We start from the raw sequence: 18,337 nt of genomic DNA on the forward strand, positions 1-18,337 counted from the left end.
TTACCTATTATTACATATAATATATCTATGTAATAATATATAATAACTATTATTCACATAGCACTCTAAGATTTGAAAGGAGATTTATAAGTTTTGATTCATTTTATCCTTTATATTTTAGGTAGATTATATTATTATTTTCCTTTTACAGATAGATAAACTGATGATGAAAGGTTAAGTGATTTGCATAGGGTCACATGGCTAAATAAAGGTATAAAGCCCCACTTGAATTCAGCTCTTCTTCTCTCCAGATGGAATTCTGATTTAGAATCAGAATGATTTGGGATCAAATTCTGTCTTACATATTTATTGACTCAATGACGCGGGGAATGCTATGTAAATTCATTTCATTTCCATTTTATCATATGTAAAATGAAGATAACGATAACTGCAATGCTTCTTTGTGAGGCTTAAATGAAATAATGTGTGTAAGACTCCACGTAAATATGAGCTATTACCACTGAGAAGGACCATATCTTAATGAAATTTCATATCTCCCCCACTGTTTAACTCTGCACAGAACATGTCTTCAATCAATGTTTGACAATTGTTTTTTTAAGTTATCATCATTGGATTACTCTGTTCCCTCTCTTATAATTCAAAAGACTCCTTCTCCTACTATCGGATTATTCTGAGTCAGGCCAAACTCAGGCCAGCCCAGTGATTGAGGCTTGGAGTTTCAATGAGACACTCCTGGATCATAAAATGAAATTTAAAAATGACTTTATAATTGACAAAGGATGGAAAGGATGAAAGTTCCAATACTAAAAAGACAGATATTCAGATGAAATAGTTATTTCCTTCTGCCTTCATATACATCGTAGAAATTAATTGTTCAAGTTGTCAGAAAGTCATCCCAGCAGAGCATTAGAACTTCTACTAAAACTACTGATACTATCTCCCTGTTAGGCTGGACTTTTTATACCTCTGAGGGCAAGGAAGTCAAATCACACATCTTCTGCCTTAATGAGACTGAAAACAGGCATCACTCCTACTACAGCTTCATTCACCTTGAAAAGCCTCAGTGGAGTAATTAACAATTGGCTTTCAAAAGCTGGCAAGCTACACAACTTCATTTGAGCTTACAAAATCCTTGTCAAGAATATTCAGGTTATATTATTTCCATATTAGAAATGAGTAAATGTAGGCTGAGCCAAAGTAACTTACCTATGAATGGCTATGCAGCTAATAAGTGTAAGAGAGAAATAGGATTTGAATAGAGCTCTTTCCAATTCAAAGTCCAACACTCTATCCATTTTACCATGTTGTTGTTATCCTCTTGATAAATTCTGGAGTCTTGAAATAGATTTCTCAGAATCTACCTTACTCCAAAGAAATGTTAGTGGGTCTCCAGAAGAGATTGATAGCCAACCAATTTCACATACACATCTTGCATTTGAAGTCTTAATGCAATATTAACCAAGCAAGGGATTGTTTGTTCCCTATGGTCTAGTGCTAAGAGTTCAAAGGTTTCTAGATCAAGAGAAGTCTCTCTATGGCCATGGCTGCTGCAGAACTATCAGTGGGTCTTCCCACTTGATGCATGTCAAGATGAACATTTGAAACCAAATGAATGAGTCAGTAACTCAAAGAATTCCTGCCTCAGGTGAGTCCCACAAAGATGAGCCCTCATAGAACCTCTCTTGGCAGATGGGGAAAAGAGATGGGCTTTATACAGTCCTGAGAGAACAGAAGCTCTTAGGAGATCAAACTTTCTTCAAGACATCTGGCAACTCCACAGCTAACACATGAACAAAGCAACTCATTAAACTCTGTTCTGACCACAGGGACCAAATTCTGATTTCCTAGGGACATGATTATGCTGTGATTACTTTTGTTAATCTGAACTCATTAATAGAGAGGTAGAATAGAAGAGAAGCCAGGGCACAGGAATGAGGATCTGGCTTCTAGTCTTGCCTTTACTACATCCTAGGGTTATGACTTTGGGAAAGTCAACAAGCTGATCCAAGTGTCAGTTTATTAATGTATAAAATAGAGATAATAATAATTATTCCCTTGTTTGATCTCAATATCTGTGATGATGATAAAGTAAAATTGAATGTGAAGAGAGAGTGAGGTGAAGTATAAAGAACTGAGCTTTGAGTAGAACGTCATAGAGTCCTAATTCTTAGTTTTTGCTCTCTGCATGACTTTAGGCCACTCATTCCAACTCTAAGAATCAATTTGCTCATTTGTAAAAAAATAATAATTATTATTATTATTATCCCCCAAACTGAACAAAGCCATTATAAGAAAGCTACTTGAAAAGTATAGATAATTATAAATACATGAATGCTTCTTTTCATTACGCTATTACTAATCTATTCTCTCCTGAACTCCCTACACTAGCTAACTGTCCCAAACCTTCACCTTATCTATCCAGTTTAGTCAATAGGAATGTCCCTTCTGGACACACAAACATATCAACCTAATGACGGGTAGAACAAGATAATTCCATAAGAGATGTAGGCGAAACAAGTACACTCACATTAATTCAGAACTAGTTACATGGGCAGAGACAAAAAAGGTAATCTTCATTTGATGTCCACTTGGAAAGTGGTCTCCAGAGGTGTGCCTGATGATTCTATTTTTTTGTAATATTTGACAATTCTAATGGGCAGGTTGGTGGGAAATAGGCATTTTGTTGGTACACTGGACAGAGCAATGGGCTTGGAATTAGGAAGACTTTTTTTTCTTGAGATTAAATCTGGCCTCAGACACTTCCTAGCTGTGTGACCCAGGACAAATCACTTAACCTAGCTTGCTTCAGTTTCCTTATTTGTAAAATGAGCTAGAGAAGGAAATAGCAAACCATCCCAGTATCTTTGTCAAGAAAATGTCAAATGAGGTCACAAAGAGTTGAAAACAGGTATGAATTTTTATTCCTTTCTTTGTATCAACACTCACTAGCATAGTGCTTTATCCGTAATATACACTCTTGAGAAATACTTATTGAATGGAATAGAATTGGAATGCAGCAGTGTATCCTTGGAGAGTATCGGAGATGACATATATAAAATCTAAAGTTATCAAAGAGTTAAGAGAGACATTAAAATGCTAAGTGACAGAAAAAGGACTTAAAACCTTCTCAGGAGACTGGAATGATAGGATATATTTACTAATATGTGATTTTCAAAGGATAAATATAAAATTTCACTTGACTAAAAATAATCTACTCCATGTATACAACATCATGAAGGGACCTACAGAAAACTGTCTGAAAAAGACCTCTGGTTTTAATGGACTATAATCTCATTGATGATCAAGAATGTGATATAGCATCCAATAAAATAAGTATAATAATGTGACATTTATATCGTACCTTCCAAGAATTACATTTTAACAAAGTGATTTCATAAATGTTTAATTTGAGTCAAAACAGTTAATACTTTCTTAAATTAGACTGAATGGGACTTAATGAAGAATTATCATAATCTTCTACACATGGTTTCATTCCAGGGAAATTGAATTTCAGTTAAACAAAAAATTAATTACCTACAAAATAGACAATATTCAGCATCATTTAATTTTTCTTCCTATGCTTCACTAAATCTTTCATATTGATAATTTTTTTAATTCAATTTTATTTTATCTTCAGCCTTGAATTATTTCCCTCCAACATTCCCTTCCATACATTAAGAAAGCAAGAAAAATAAAATACATTGTAAAAATATGTAGTTGAACAAAACAAGTTCATTAGAAATAATTTTCTTTTATAACATTTCCATCAATCATTCTATTCATGTATCATTATTTTTTAGAGGTGACCAGGTGACATTGTAGATAGAGTTATGTATGTAGAATCAGAAAGACCTGAGTTCAAATCTAATCTCAGAAACAGAATACTAGCAAAAAGACTCCAGCAAGTGATTACAAGGGTTATTCATTATGATCAGGTAGGATTTATACCTGGAATGCAAGGATGGTTCAAAATTAGGGAAACCATTCACATAATTGACCATATCAACAAGCAAACCAGCAAAAATCACATGATTATCTCAATAGATGCTGAAAAAGCCTTTGACAAAATACAACACCTATTCCTACTGAAAACACTAGAAAGTATAGGAAAAGAAGGGCCTTTCCTAAAAATAATAAATGGTATATATCTAAAACCATCAACAAACATCATCTGCAATGGAGATAAATTAGAAGCATTCCCAATAGGATCACGAGTAAAACAAGGATGCCCATTGTCATCTCTATTATTTAACATTGTACTGGAAACATTAGCAGTAACAATTAGAGAAGAAAAATAAATTTAAGGTATTAAAATAAGCAATGAGGACACCAAGCTATCACTCTTTGCAGATGATATGATGGTCTACTTAAAAAATCCTAGAGAATCAACTAAAAAATTAGTGGAAACAATCAATAACTTTAGCAAAGTTTCAGGATATAAAATAAATGCACATAAATCATCAGCATTTCTATATATTTCCAACACATGACAGCAGGAAGTTAGAAAGGGAAATTCCATTTAAAATCACCCTAGACAATATGAAATACTTAGGAATCTATCTGCCAGGACAAACACAGGAATTATACAACTACAAAACCCTTTCCACACAATTAAAAGTAGATCTAAATAATTGGAAAAACATCGAGTGCTCTTTTGTCTCTTTTATGATTCCTCATTTGGTTAATGACTCTTACATAAGATGGTTTAAGAAAAACCTAGGAAGATTTGTATGAACTGATACAGAATTAAGTGAATAGTACCTAGAGAACAATTTCTATTTTGACAAGTCAAAAATCATTTATGAAATATGTATTTTGTAACAGGAACTGTGCTATTCCATGTATTTTAAAAATAAACTCCTCTGAAAGATTTAAGAAGCCTAAGCAATACAATGACCCAATATGATTCCAGAAACCCACCAACATTTTGACAAATAAATTATATATTCATTATATATGTATATGTTCATATAAACATCTATATGTGTTTGCATATAGGTATATCTGTATGTTATTGCAAATTGAAAAATTGTTTTGCTTGGTTTTGCATATTTATTTTATGGGTTTGATTTTTCTTTGTTTTTACAGTGAGGTAGGAGGAAAAGGAAATACATTTTTTCAACTAAAATTTAATTTAAAAATTGCCCCTAGACATGGCTATGAAAAGCAAGGGACTTCTTTTCCTTCTAATTTTTAACAGTTCCATGTGTTATATTTGTAATAACTATACTTCCTTCTCATGGAGTCAGGCTAGCTGAATCCCTGAAGGATTCAAGGGTATCTCTTTTCAGATACTATTGGTCTGACCCCAAACAAGTTGTGTTCCTCTCATTGTTAGCCATCATTGAGTATCATCCCCATTCTATCTACCCATTTAATAATTCATTTCTTGAAGGAGAGAAATAGCATATTTGAGAGATGCTTTCAAGTTAAAATTGAATTCAGATTTGAACTCAAGACCTCCCATCTATAGGCTGGCTTTTTATCCAGAGTCATGTAGTCACCCACAGTACAGATATTGTTAAATATTTCTCAATTACCTTTTAATCTGATGAGGGGAGTACTCAGGCTTGTTCTGGGTCACAAGCAATCTATAGGCCTTTTGTTTGACCCTTTTAGTGTAAGGTTTTTCTAAAAACATAAGAGGAATTATACAATCATCTTCTAGTACTGAACTTTCCTTAGTATAAATCTCTCATTTAACCATAGTGGATTATTTCTGAAATATATTAATAAATTTTTATGTCAACATCCATTAGTGATATTAGCTTATCTTTTTCTTGGTTTGATTATTGCTTTGAGCAGATATTAGGATCATTTTTTGTCTCATGAAACAAGTTTTGTGGAGTTAATCCTCAGTCTTTGAGAATAACTTGTATAACATGGTTATTAATTGCTCTTTAAATAGTTGGTTAAATTCAGTTGTAAATGCATGTGATTTTTTTCCCCTTAGGAGCTCCTTTATGCTTTGTTTTATTTAATTTTCTTATCCTGGGTTGTTTAAGATTTTTTTTTCATTTTTTCAACTAAAAAATTAATTAGGCAAATCACTTAAATCCCATTGCATAGCCTTTATTGATCCTCTGTCTTAAAACCAACACATAGTATTGATGCTAAATTGGAAGGTACAGGTTTATAACAAAACAAAACAATATTTGTACTTTAGCCACTTTGGTGGCTGAATGGAGAATGGACTGGAGAAGGGAGAAAGAGCACATCTACCAGTAGCCTATAGCAATAATTCAGGTGTGATAAGAGATTATATAAGAATGGAGGTTAGTGTCAGAGGAGATAAATAACATATTTGAGAGATGCTCTCAAGTTAAAATTGAGAAGCCTTAGCAATGACTGGATATTGGGGGAGAGAGCTGTGAACAGTTATAGATGACTCCTAGGTTGTGAACTTGAGGAACTGGGAATGTGGTGTTGCTTTCTAGAGTAGTAGGGAAGGTAGGAGGTGGGAGATTGTTTAGGGGGGAAGATAATGAGTTCAATTTTGGACATGTTGAGGTTAATATGTCTCTTGGACATCCAGTTCGAAGGGTATGAAAGGTAATTGGAAATGTGAAATTGAAGGTCAGCAGATAGGTTAGGGAAGGATAGATTGATTTAATCTTTAATTTATTTAATTTTTAAAATTATTTAACTAATTAAGTAATAAATGACTAATAATTTAACTCTTCAGCATAGATATGGTAGTTAAGTCCATAGGAACTGATGAGATCTGTTTAAGTGAAATAGTATAGAAGAAGAAGAAAAGAGGGCCCAGGAGAGAACTCAGTTTGACACCTATGGCTAGGGTACAAAATTAACTGAAAAAGGAGTCATAATATAGGTTGAAGCAGACCTAGGAGAAAATGGCATCCTGAAAACCTAGAGAAAAGAGAAGATGATGATCAATAGTTTCAACAGCTAGGGAGAAGTTAAGGAGAATTCAAATTGAGAAAATGCCACTATATTTTACAACTAAGAGTTCATGAGTAAATTTGGTGTGATTGGTTGTGTGGGAATGATAAGGGGTACACATGAATGTAAGAAGAAGATAATGGGAAGAGAGTAAGTGTGGGAATCTATTACAGGTGACATTTTCAAAGGATTTAACCAGACATGGAAGAAGAGATATAAAACTGTACTTAGTGGGATGGAAAAATCAAGTAGGTGTTTCTGAAAGAGCCACTATGGAGAAAGGGATAGTGAGTTAACAAGGGATGAATAGTAGGGTTCTCTAGCAGCAGTGAGGACCCAATTAGTATAATATAAATATATTGTTGATTGTTCCATAGAATATGGAATTTGCAAGAAGATAGGAAATATAGGTAAAGAATGCTTTCTGTCAACTTTCAGAAGAGCAGATTCTTTGGATGGTAATCAAAAGAATTGATAGATTTTCTACATCTTTGGTCAGCAGTATGCATATAATAGTATCAAATGGCAGCATATGTATCAAATGGCAGGAGCAATCCAAGACAGAGGCTTGGAAGATTGCAATATGATAAGTGAATTAGAGACTCAAGAGAACAGCATAGAGTTGAACTGGTTCACCAGTGGGTCAAGATGTGGAGAAGAGGGGAGTGCAGGCCTGGTTGAAATCTGAGAGATTGAGGGATTAAATGATGTTGTGGGTGAAGAGCATAATTTGCTAAGGGAAGGGGCAAAGAGAGAGGTGGAAAACAAATAGATTGTGCTCATGTAAAGGGAATGAGCATTTTTAAATGTGGAAGTGGTATATTTTTTTTAAACCCTTGTACTTCGGTGCATTGTCTCATAGGTGGAAGATTGGTAAGGGTGGGCAATGGGGGTCAAGTGACTTGCCCAGGGTCACACAGCTGGGAAGTGGCTGAGGCCAGGTTTGAACCTAGGACCTCCTGTCTCTAGACCTGACTCTCACTCCACTGAGCTACCCAGCTGCCCCTAGAAGTGGTATATTTTTGAAGGATCACAAGATTAAGGAATGGGAAATGAATCGGTTGAGAAGAATAGTTAGAATATATAATAAAGGATCACTATGTATGTTATGAGATTGAAATGGCAGAGTGGAATTCCAGTTGCAAGAGAGGGGGTCAAGCCACAGCTCAGAATTCCAGAGGGCCCCCCAAGAACTCTGAGGGAGGGGGCAGTTTAAGGCAGTTGGTTCCTGGGTTTGGAATAAGCAGGTCACTCTGTTTGCTGGTCCTGATTGCTCTTGGGGGCTAGAGGCTTGAATCTGAACAAAGTCATTTTAGTTCCTAGCTGCCAACCTGCTTTACCTTGATTTACCCTTCAATCAACATCACAGTTATCTCTATTTAGTTATCTAGACATAGGAGAAGATTATTTATAGGCTTAGAAAGCTGACTAGCAAATCAAGATACCTTTCCCCTTTGGGGGGAGGGGCTGCTTGGACATAAGAGTTTTAGGGCCTCCCAGACCTCATCTATCCTTATTTGATCTCCCTTCCTTCCCTTCCCCTTGTATCATTAAACCTTTAATCAACTGGAAGCAGTGTCTGGCTATATTTAGGGAAATACTCACAACTTCCTCAAGCTGAGTTCCTCCTGCCTTGTAGGTCAAAAGTAAGACCTTTCCTCTGTGCCTTAAAAATTCAAAGACATCAAGTTTCTCTTATTCTCTCCTACTCAAACCTGTGGGGAAATAGTTTAGAGAAAGTTATCATCTTTAGGAGTTTTGTCCTTCCTAGTTTCCTGACTGATCCCAGAAGATAACAGATCAACCTCCATTTTGTAACTGATTTTCTAACTGCTTGGTGGGAGTGGGGGGAAGTAAAGGAGCACTCAGCAAGATCCTGACCCTCCCTTCAGTCAAGACTGTTAGCATGTGCACACGTGTGTGTCCTCTTTATAAACTAAAAAATTAGTGAGACCTGATTGCCATAGACCCCTGACCTCTTACAGCTTCCCAAACATAACAATGTTAACTTATAGAGGAAGGAAGGGGAATGGACATGAGATCAACAGACAGTAGCTACTGGCATTTGATTAAGTGATATAAATGAGTAACATGAACCTAAAAGGAGCAGAACTTACTGAGTAATGGAGATGGGGAGAAGAATCTGGAAGTATCAGTAAGGAATATGTCTTCCAACTATTCTGCTTTGACTAGGGAACTGAGGAGAATAAGTGAAAGTGCAGCCATTATTGGAAAGGGTGGTGAGGGAGTCAAAGGGAAAAGCCAGGCTTCAGGAGTAGCTAAAAGATGCAAGGAATAAGAAATGGGGTAAATTAAGATAAAGGAAATTTGTTGCCTATGGAACAGATATTCCAGAGGGCACAAAGGAAGGAGTTGGTAACAAATACTTGGAACTTGGGAATTTTAAGGAATATGGGGATAAGGATAAAGACTTAGCTGAGGGAGGATGGAAAAAGGGCTATAGTTGATGATCTATAGGTGTATTGTTCAAATGAATTGTGACAGTTGGCAAGTGTCAATGTCAGGATCAAAATTCCTTTTTTTTTTCTGGTTTCATTTTTTAAGTCTCTTTCTACTACACTATATTGCATCTGGAAAAGGTAAAACTGATCCCCTATGAACTTCCAAAATATCTTCAATTATGGAGATTGAAGTCTGAAGAAAAAAGATTCATAGTGCATTTTCTTTCCAGTTGAAATGTTAAGTCTAATGAGTTTACCATCTAATAGCTTTCCAGAAAGCATTCTTGACGTCTTTGTTCCTCAGGCTATAGACCAGAGGGTTTAGCATAGGAATTACCATGGTGTAGAAAACAGATGCCATTTTGTCTGTGTCCATGGAATGGCTGGAGCTGGGCTGTAGGTACATGAAGATGATTGTCCCATAGAATATGGAAACTGCAGAGAGATGGGAAACACAGGTGGAGAATGCTTTCTGTCGGCCTTCAGAGGAGCGGATTCTTAGGATAGCAATGAAAATAAACAAATAGGAAGTTAAGATAACCAAGAGGGCAAAAAATACATTGACTCCTGCAAGTATGAGGAGGACCATTTCATTGGTGTGTATATCAGAGCAAGAGAGAGCCAGGAGTGCAGGAATGTCACAGAAAAAATGATGTACCACATTGGAGCTACAGAAGGACAGTCTGAAGGTACATCCAGTGTGGATACAAGACTGCAGGAAGCCACAGACATAGGAACCAATGGCCAGACCCAGACACACATTAGGTGTCATAGTGGTGGTGTAATGCAGAGGATTACACACAGCTGCATGACGATCATAGGCCATAGCAGCCAAGAGATAACTTTCAATAGTGGCAAAGGCTGCAAAGAAAAACATTTGTGCAGCACATCCATTGTAGGAGATAATTTTGTCCCCTTTGAGGAACCCAGCCACCACTTTAGGAGTAATAGCTGAAGAGTAGCCAAAATCCACCAGAGAGAGGTTACTGAGGAAAAAATACATGGGTGTGTGGAGATGGGAATCCCAGGAGATCAAGATTACCATGCCTAGGTTCCCCACTAGGGTTATGAGATAGATGATGGTGAACATTATGGAGAGGGGGATCTGAAGCTTGGGAACATCTGTTAATCCCACAAGGATGAATTCCTTTACCTCTGAGTTGTTCTCCATTAATGCCATTTAGGAACAGAATCATTTACCTGTTTCAAGAGAAATAATCAAATGAATTCAGGACATTAAATTTCTCCAGATGGGTGGAGAGGGGAATCTCATTTGACAAGTGAGGGACTAGGAAAATTGAAGTGGAAGTTTATGGTAGTTACTCTGGAACCTACCAATTAACTGATTCCTCTTGGGAGAATGGTCCTCCTCTACTGCTTTTCAGCTTTTTGTAACCTGCAACAGAAATTAATTTCAAGTGCTATTTCAAAAACTTATGTTTGGTGACTCCTTGTTCCATTGTGAAATTTATACATGCAAAGTCTGTAGTGGTAGAGAGAATGGGGAAATGAAGCTATACTTATGACTATGCTTCAATTTTATCGAGATTCTGTTTACCAAATTGGATTAAAAAGAAAAGGGAGAGAAAAGAAGGGAGAAGAAAGGGTTAAAAGGCATCAGAAAGAAAGGATTAAGTCAAAAGTACTAAGTGTCCACCGTGTCCACAAAATCACAGAATTAATGTTGCTAAATTTCCAGTAATTTGAATTTAATGCAATTATTTTCAATGTAATAACATTATTTAAATGCCTACTATGTGCAAAGCTCTGCATTAAAAAGAGTATCTGAAGATTAAGAAGAAATATTCCTTGTCTTCACAGAACATTTTATTTGTCCTTAGTTTTATAAGAGGACCAATGACATCATGGGGTGATGTTTTGTATAAATTAAATTGAAGTATGGAAGAATCTCTGTAGAGTGATCAGTCTCATTCTCTTTTCCAGAGTGATTAAAGTTTAGTAGCAAGACAAAAATCAGTATGACTGGGGATGGTCCAGGATGTACTCCATAGTGCCTTCTTCAGCCATCTTCATGGACATTAGGAAAAAAAAAAGTTCTCATCCACCCGTTCTTCCAGGGGAATTCTTTACATACATGGGATAGACATCACTGTAACTCATGACTTGTTTGGAGCCTGTCAGTTACCCTCAACCTGGTTCAGTTGGCCTGGCTGAGATGGTTTTCCTGGGATGTGGCTGCTACCCATGCTACAGCTTTTCAGAGACCCAGATGAGAGTTAGGTAAAAGTGGACACCATAGCCTGATGAAAAGGGTTTGGCAAGCCCTCATACCAGATGAGCTAATCCTCTCTGAACCCAGAGTTTAGATCTTAGTGGAGTACCACAACATTAAATAGATAAATAAATTTAACAACCATATGTTATTTCTCTCTACTAACTTGATTCTACTGATGGAAAAAAAAAATCAGTAACTGAGAAATTTCCTGCTCCCTCACGCTTTTGTCATCCATCCCACTAAGGAGCTTTGATGACGGAATACAAAGTTGTCCAATGGTTCTTCAAGATGGGGTGGCCTTCCATCCCTAAGTTCATTAGATACCTTAACTAGTTTATTTAAAGAGTGTGGTTGGTGTGGATATACCCAAGAAATAAATCTTTCAACCTTCACTCACTAAAAATCCTGCATGTTCCTAGTTCTGTTATAGTTCACTGATCCATAGTCAAGTGACTGGCATAATGCAGTTCATCCCCAGTGTCAATAGAAAAGCATGCTTGGATCCTCTATGCAGAACCTTCTCACAATGAATCAATAAAAGGCACAAACAATGCATATCTAATATCTATTGTAGAGCTTCAAGCCTGAAGGTATTTTCAGGTAGTACATTAGATAGGGATTGACTTGAAATCAGGAAGGTTTCAATTCAAATCATACCTCTGATTCATAAACTATGTGACTCTGACCAAGTCACTTAACTTCTATTTGCCTCAGTTTCCTCATCTGTAAAAAGGGGATAATCTTGGTGATAACCCTACCTAACAGGGTCATTGTGAGGACCAAATGAGATAATACAACTAACATACTTTGTAAACTCTAAAGTGATATATAAATGCTAGCTAGAATTATTATCTTTAGATCCAAGCCAGTCCATTATAATGTACAGAGAAGTTTTTAGGAAGATGCCCTCAGCTTTTCAGTCTACTCACTTCCCTACTCCTGCTCCTGTCATAGGCAAGTTTAGAAGTCCAAGAAAATCTGCACTGCTTCCAACTAAGTTTTGACTCACCACCCCCAGAGGGTCAATCTTTAGATGAAGGATTCAGGAACTCATGATCCAGGGTTTAACTTCCTCCTTACAGTGTGGGGACATGATAGGACCCTCTGTGGAAAGAAAAACCTGATGCCTGTGATTCTTTATTCGGTATTCTGTTTCTTGGCAGGGATCTTATATTGCATTGAATCACAGGTCATTCATCACTCCTAGTAGAGATTGGGCTCAAAGGTAGACTCCCAAAGGGGTCTTCTGCTATTTTGACACAAAATCTCTGATTTTCCTTCCAGCTGACTTATTGAGTTATGTCAAATATTTCTTTGTCTCTCCACTTCCTCTGACTTCTCAGTTTTATGAAAAAGATTGAACTAAGGCCCAGATGAATCTTGGTTTCCTGAATGTCAGTCAAAAACATCATTTGAGAATCATCCCACACCCCACTCCCAATTTGAATCTTTTCAGCACTATTTTTTTTGAGGAAAGTACTGTTTGTTAATTATTTTGAAGATCTTCACTTGACTCTTATAAATTGGTCTTGTTTGGACCAGGATTGAAAGATCAGAATCAGTTTTAAAAATTCTATTTGGGAATGGCTGACAGACTTTGCAACTACAGTTGTACACATAGAAAATATTAGCAATAGCATCTTTAAATAAGGAAAGGAACTATATAATGAATAGATATTTCCTTATATCCTCATGGAAATTTGGAATAAGTCTTCTTTCACTTTAGTCTACTCTGTAGTCTGTTAGCAGAGTACAAGGGAAAACATTTTTCAAAGATGGGGAGAAAAGTAGATTCCAGTAAATGAAGACAATTAAATTTTGATGACTTTCCCCAAGAAAATAATAGTAATAGCTAGCATTTAGATAGTACTCAAGGTTTTCAAAGTTATATTATATCTCATTTAATCCTTACCACAACCTCTAAGTAGATGGTATAATAATCCCCATTTTACAGATACAGAGCTTGAGCCCAAGAGAGGTTAAGTGACTTATCCAGGATCACACAGATCGTAAGTATCTGATACACAATTCAAGTCCAGGTCTTCCTGACTGCAACATTCAATCATTGTATCACCTAGTTCCCAAGGGAATTGTAGAGTGGATTGTTAAACTCTTGTTTTATGAGCACTTAAAAAGTAGAGTTGGACATTAGGAACCAGTATAGGCTTACTACGAATGTCATAACAAACACACTGCATTTTCCTTTTTGAAAAGGTCCCTAAATTAAAAAGATCCTGGAAATGCCAAGATCTGGTATTTTCCCAAACAATGGATGAAGTCAATCTGTCCTTGCAGACAAAATTGAGAAATATTCATTAGTTTTCAGTAAGGTAGACTTATAGCTGGCTAAGTAATCATAAAAAGGGTTGATTAGGAGACTACTATCCACCTATAGAGGAATTCCATTGAGTCTTTCTCATTATCACCTTATGTACAATCTGTTATCATTATCTTACAAGGGCTTTGGATGCTCAAATGAGAAAATGAATATAAAGTGCTTTTCAATTCTTAAATAAAAGCAAATTATTACTCAATTCTTATTGTTCGTGTTATTGCATCCAGAATGTAATGTGTCTATACTCAATATGACCATAATTAACCTGTGATTGTTTATTAAGGCTTTACAAACTGTAAACAGCTCCATTCAGCTTTTCAATCCTCCAATGTTTCTTCAATTCCTGAAGACCCCCCAAGCTTGAAAAACTTCAAGTGTCATCTAGGCCAGTGATGGGCAAACTTTTTAAAGGGGGGGCCAAAGAAAAGGAAATGCTCATCTGTCAGTCTGTTTCTAAAGCAACTCTTTCAAAGTTCCATTGTATTGAATCCTACTCATTGTATTCATCAGATTAGGAATAATGTTGCAGGGTGGGATAGAACATTTCAGGGGGCTGCATCTGGCCTGTAGGCCATAGTTTTCCCATCAATGATCTAGGCTAATAACTGTCATTCATGTAGCCTTGCAATTTTGCAAAAGACTTAGATCTCTAAAACAAATGCATAATTAAGGTAGTATTATTTCAGTTTTATAGATTAAGAAACATGCTTAGAAGTGGTGTGCTTATGATGAGCCCATTTCAAATATTGTCTCATTTGATCCTCAGAAAAATTGGGGGAGATAAGTGTTATTGTTATATCCATTTTTCAGATAAAGAAATCAAGGCAGATGGAGGTGAGTGACTTGCCTAGAGACACAGCCAATAAATATGAGGCAAGATGTAAATTCTTGTCTTTTTGATGCCGAGTATAGCTGTTCCATCTACTATGGTCTTTCTGACTTCAAATTCAGTGTAGTAACCACTATGTCAAATTGCCTCCAGACAAGGAACCAAGTATGGGATGAGATTTCTGATAGCCTACCTGGCTCTTGGAGATGGGTTGGGTAGAGATGGTCAAGGACCTTCTCACAGAACTCTTAGGTTTGAAGTAGTACCAAGAATAAAAAAAAAAAGGTGATACTATTAGAAAAAGTCTTCCTTACTCCTTAGTGCTAAATGTTCGAAGTGCCTTGGATCCGGAGAGATGAACCCTAGTCACTGCTGCTTATGGAGGGCAGCAGAGTTTGTGACCTTCCCTCCCGTGCAGTCACAGAATGAGAAAAATGGAAACCAATTGAATGAGTAAATGATTCAGGGCAATCTTGCCTCAGGTTCCTTCTAAGGCAATAGGACCTCCTAAATACTTTTAGATATCAGTAGTGAAAGGAAGGATTAGCAATGGGCTTTATACAGATATAGTAGCACAGCATCTCTTTGAAGACCATGCCCCCTTGAAGACACTTGGTAACTGCTCAGCCTGCTTATGTACAAAACAAGTCATTAAATTTTTTTTTGACTGTAGGGACCGAACTCTGATTGCCCAGGGAGACCATTTTTTTTTCATGGCTGAATTTACCATTACTATGTTCTTGTTATCAAATTTAATGAAAGGGGCACTGAGTGTAGGAGTCAGGAGAAATAGCTTCAAGCCCAATTTCTACAGCCTCTTAGCTGTATGACTTTGGGGAAGTCACTTACCTGATCCAAGCCTCAGTTTTTTCATGAGTTTAAGGATAATAATCTTGGTCTTGATTACCTTGAAGTATAGTGTGTATCTAATATGATACTGCATGTGAGACAGTATGGTGTAGGGAAACAAGCACTAAATTTGGACTTAGCTCATGTGGGTTGGACATAGAGCTAAATCTGGAATCAGGAAGACCTGAGTTCAAGTCCAGCCCAGTACATTTTTTAGTTGTGTGACTTTGGGCAAGACATTTAACCTCTGTCTCTTTCAGGTAGCTGGGATAGCTATTCCCAGCATATAGTAGGAACTTAATAAATATAAATTAAATAAATAAAACCTCCTGCCTTCCTCATAGGTCTAACTAGTATTAGCAATGAAAATTTTGACAAATAAAATAACCTCTCTGATTCTCAGTTTCTAAATTTGTAGAACAGAGATATACTATTTTTATTACCTATTTCACAGCACTATTATGAAGAGAGTCCCCATGGAATATACATATTCTAAAAAAAAGTTAATCACTTCTTCTGTCACTTCTTAGTTTTGCATGAACTTTGTTTTCAAGGTGTCCCCTCACTTGCTACCTTACTTTAAGCTATTATCATTAGTAATTATATTCTTTTTTTTAAAACCCTTACTTTCCGTCTTGGAGTCAATACTGTGTATTGGCTCCTAGGCAGAAGAGTGGTAAAGGCTAGGCAATGGGGGTCAAGTGACTTGCCCAGGATGACACAGCTTGGAAGTATCTGAGGCCAGATTTGAACCTAGGACCTCTTGTCTCTAGGCCTGGCTCTTAATCCACTGACCTACCCAGCTGTCCCCAGTAATTATATTCTTGAAGGACATGTACACATAAGATTTACATATCAATTGCAAACATTTTAATAAAGCATGGTGCTTTTGTGGACAAGATAGATAAATATAGCCTATGCCACAGACTGGTTAAATGGCTACCCATTGGGTAGGACTTATTAACTTGATGTCCTTTTGGTAGGTGGTCTTTGACAGTGTCCCAAGGAATTGTCTTCAGTCTTTTGCTATTTACTGTTATAAAAATAACAGCTCCTTGAAGGAATCAGCTGTTTTTCAATCTCTGTCTTTGTATTCCTTAGTGTAGCTGAATCTGGCACCAGGAAGACCTGAGTTCAAGCCCAGCCCAAGTCCAGCCATTTTCTAGTTGTGTGACTTTGGGTGAGACATTTAACCTCTGTCTCTTTCAGGTAGCTAGGTACTTAAATGAAATTAGGTATTTTAAAAGTTTGTTGAACTCAATTGGTAATGACTTGGGGAAAAGGTTTAGATGTCATGCTCATGAAACTTGCAGATAATACACAAGTTGATAGAATGGCCAGAATTTTGAGTGATAGGATCATGATCAAATAATATTTCAATCTTGACCACAATAAATAAAATTCAGATGTGAAGAAGATAAGATTGTTTCATACATGTGTTCAAAAAAATCAACTCTGAACATGCAAAATGGAGGAGGGGAGAGAAAAAGACCAGGATGGTTACCAGATTATCTGAAAAAGATCTTAGGGGCTCAGTGGATTACCATGTCAAAATAAGTCAAAAGTGAATTGTGGGGGGCAGCTGGGTAGCTCAGTGGAGTGAGAGTCAGGCCTAGAGACAGGAGGTCCTAGGTTCAAACCCGGCCTCAGCCACTTCCCAGCTGTGTGACCCTGGGCAAGTCACTTGACCCCCATTGCCCACCCTTACCAATCTTCCACCTATGAGACAATACACCGAAGTACAAGGGTTTAAAAAAAAAAAGTGAATTGTGGCAGACAAAAGTAATAATAATAATAATAGATGGTATTTATAGAAGCCTTTAAGGTTTGCAGTTTATTTTATATATACTATATCACTTGAATCCCCTCCAAAAATTAATACTCTTTTAGATTCTATTAGGAAAGTTATAATTCTGAAAATGAATTTGGTAAAAGTTTCACTATTTTCTGCCTGGATCAGATCACATCTACAATGTTATATTTAATTTTGGCAACCACATTTTAGGGAGAACATGGATAAACCGAGATACATGTACAGAATGTGGTAAGGATCATAAATAGCTGTTTAATCATGCTAAATAAGTATTGAGAGAAGTGGCAAGAGAGGTTTAGTCCAAGGGGAAAAGTAGATTCATGGGGGTACAAGATAACTGACTTTAAGAATTTGAAGGAACATCACGTGGAAGTGATTGGGTATGTTCTCTTTTGTCCTAAAGGTAAGAACGTGGGAACAATAAATGGTTGGGAGATGGAAAGTGGGAAATTTGAGCAGAATATATGGAAAAAGTTCCTAAAAAAATAATTTCAAAAAGAAATGGACATAATGTGAATTCCTAAAAGGAATGGATAATAAAGTGCCACCAAAACAATCTCTGTCTCTCTGTCTCTCTGTCTCTCTGTCTCTCTCTGTCTCTCTCTCTCTCTTTCTTTTTTCCTCTGTCTGTCTGTCTGTCTGTCTCTCCCTTCCCCTTACTCTATATCCTCTGTTTCACTGTGCATATGTGTGTGTAATATATGCATATATTCCAAACCATTTTTAACTTTATGTTTATTCTCTTTAGTGCCATTCATAACTTTCCTATAAGTATATTAATGACTGATTTTAGGATCCAAATATGACAGTCCCTTTGCCCTTGGTAGAGAAAAAGTAGGTTATAATTTTTTTGTAAATTTATTCTATTTTTTTTTAATTCTTCCATTTTGATGCTTGAATATCCTTGAGAAGATTTTGCTTAATTGGATATTTTGCCAAGTTTCCC

At 36.5% G+C, this 18,337-nt stretch overlaps 1 protein-coding gene across 1 annotated transcript; it reads right to left on the reverse strand.

The window, feature by feature from the left end:
- Nucleotides 1–9,582: 9,582 nt before the first annotated feature.
- On the reverse strand, nucleotides 9,583–10,509 carry LOC123252701 (olfactory receptor 5B2-like). Its single transcript, XM_044681961.1, has one exon. It carries the CDS (start codon nucleotides 10,507–10,509, stop codon nucleotides 9,583–9,585), a length of 927 nt encoding a protein of 308 aa, XP_044537896.1.
- Between the last annotated feature and the right edge of the window lie 7,828 nt (nucleotides 10,510–18,337).

This window comes from Gracilinanus agilis, chromosome 6, assembly GCF_016433145.1.
Source record: "Gracilinanus agilis isolate LMUSP501 chromosome 6, AgileGrace, whole genome shotgun sequence".
NCBI lineage: Eukaryota > Metazoa > Chordata > Mammalia > Didelphimorphia > Didelphidae > Gracilinanus > Gracilinanus agilis.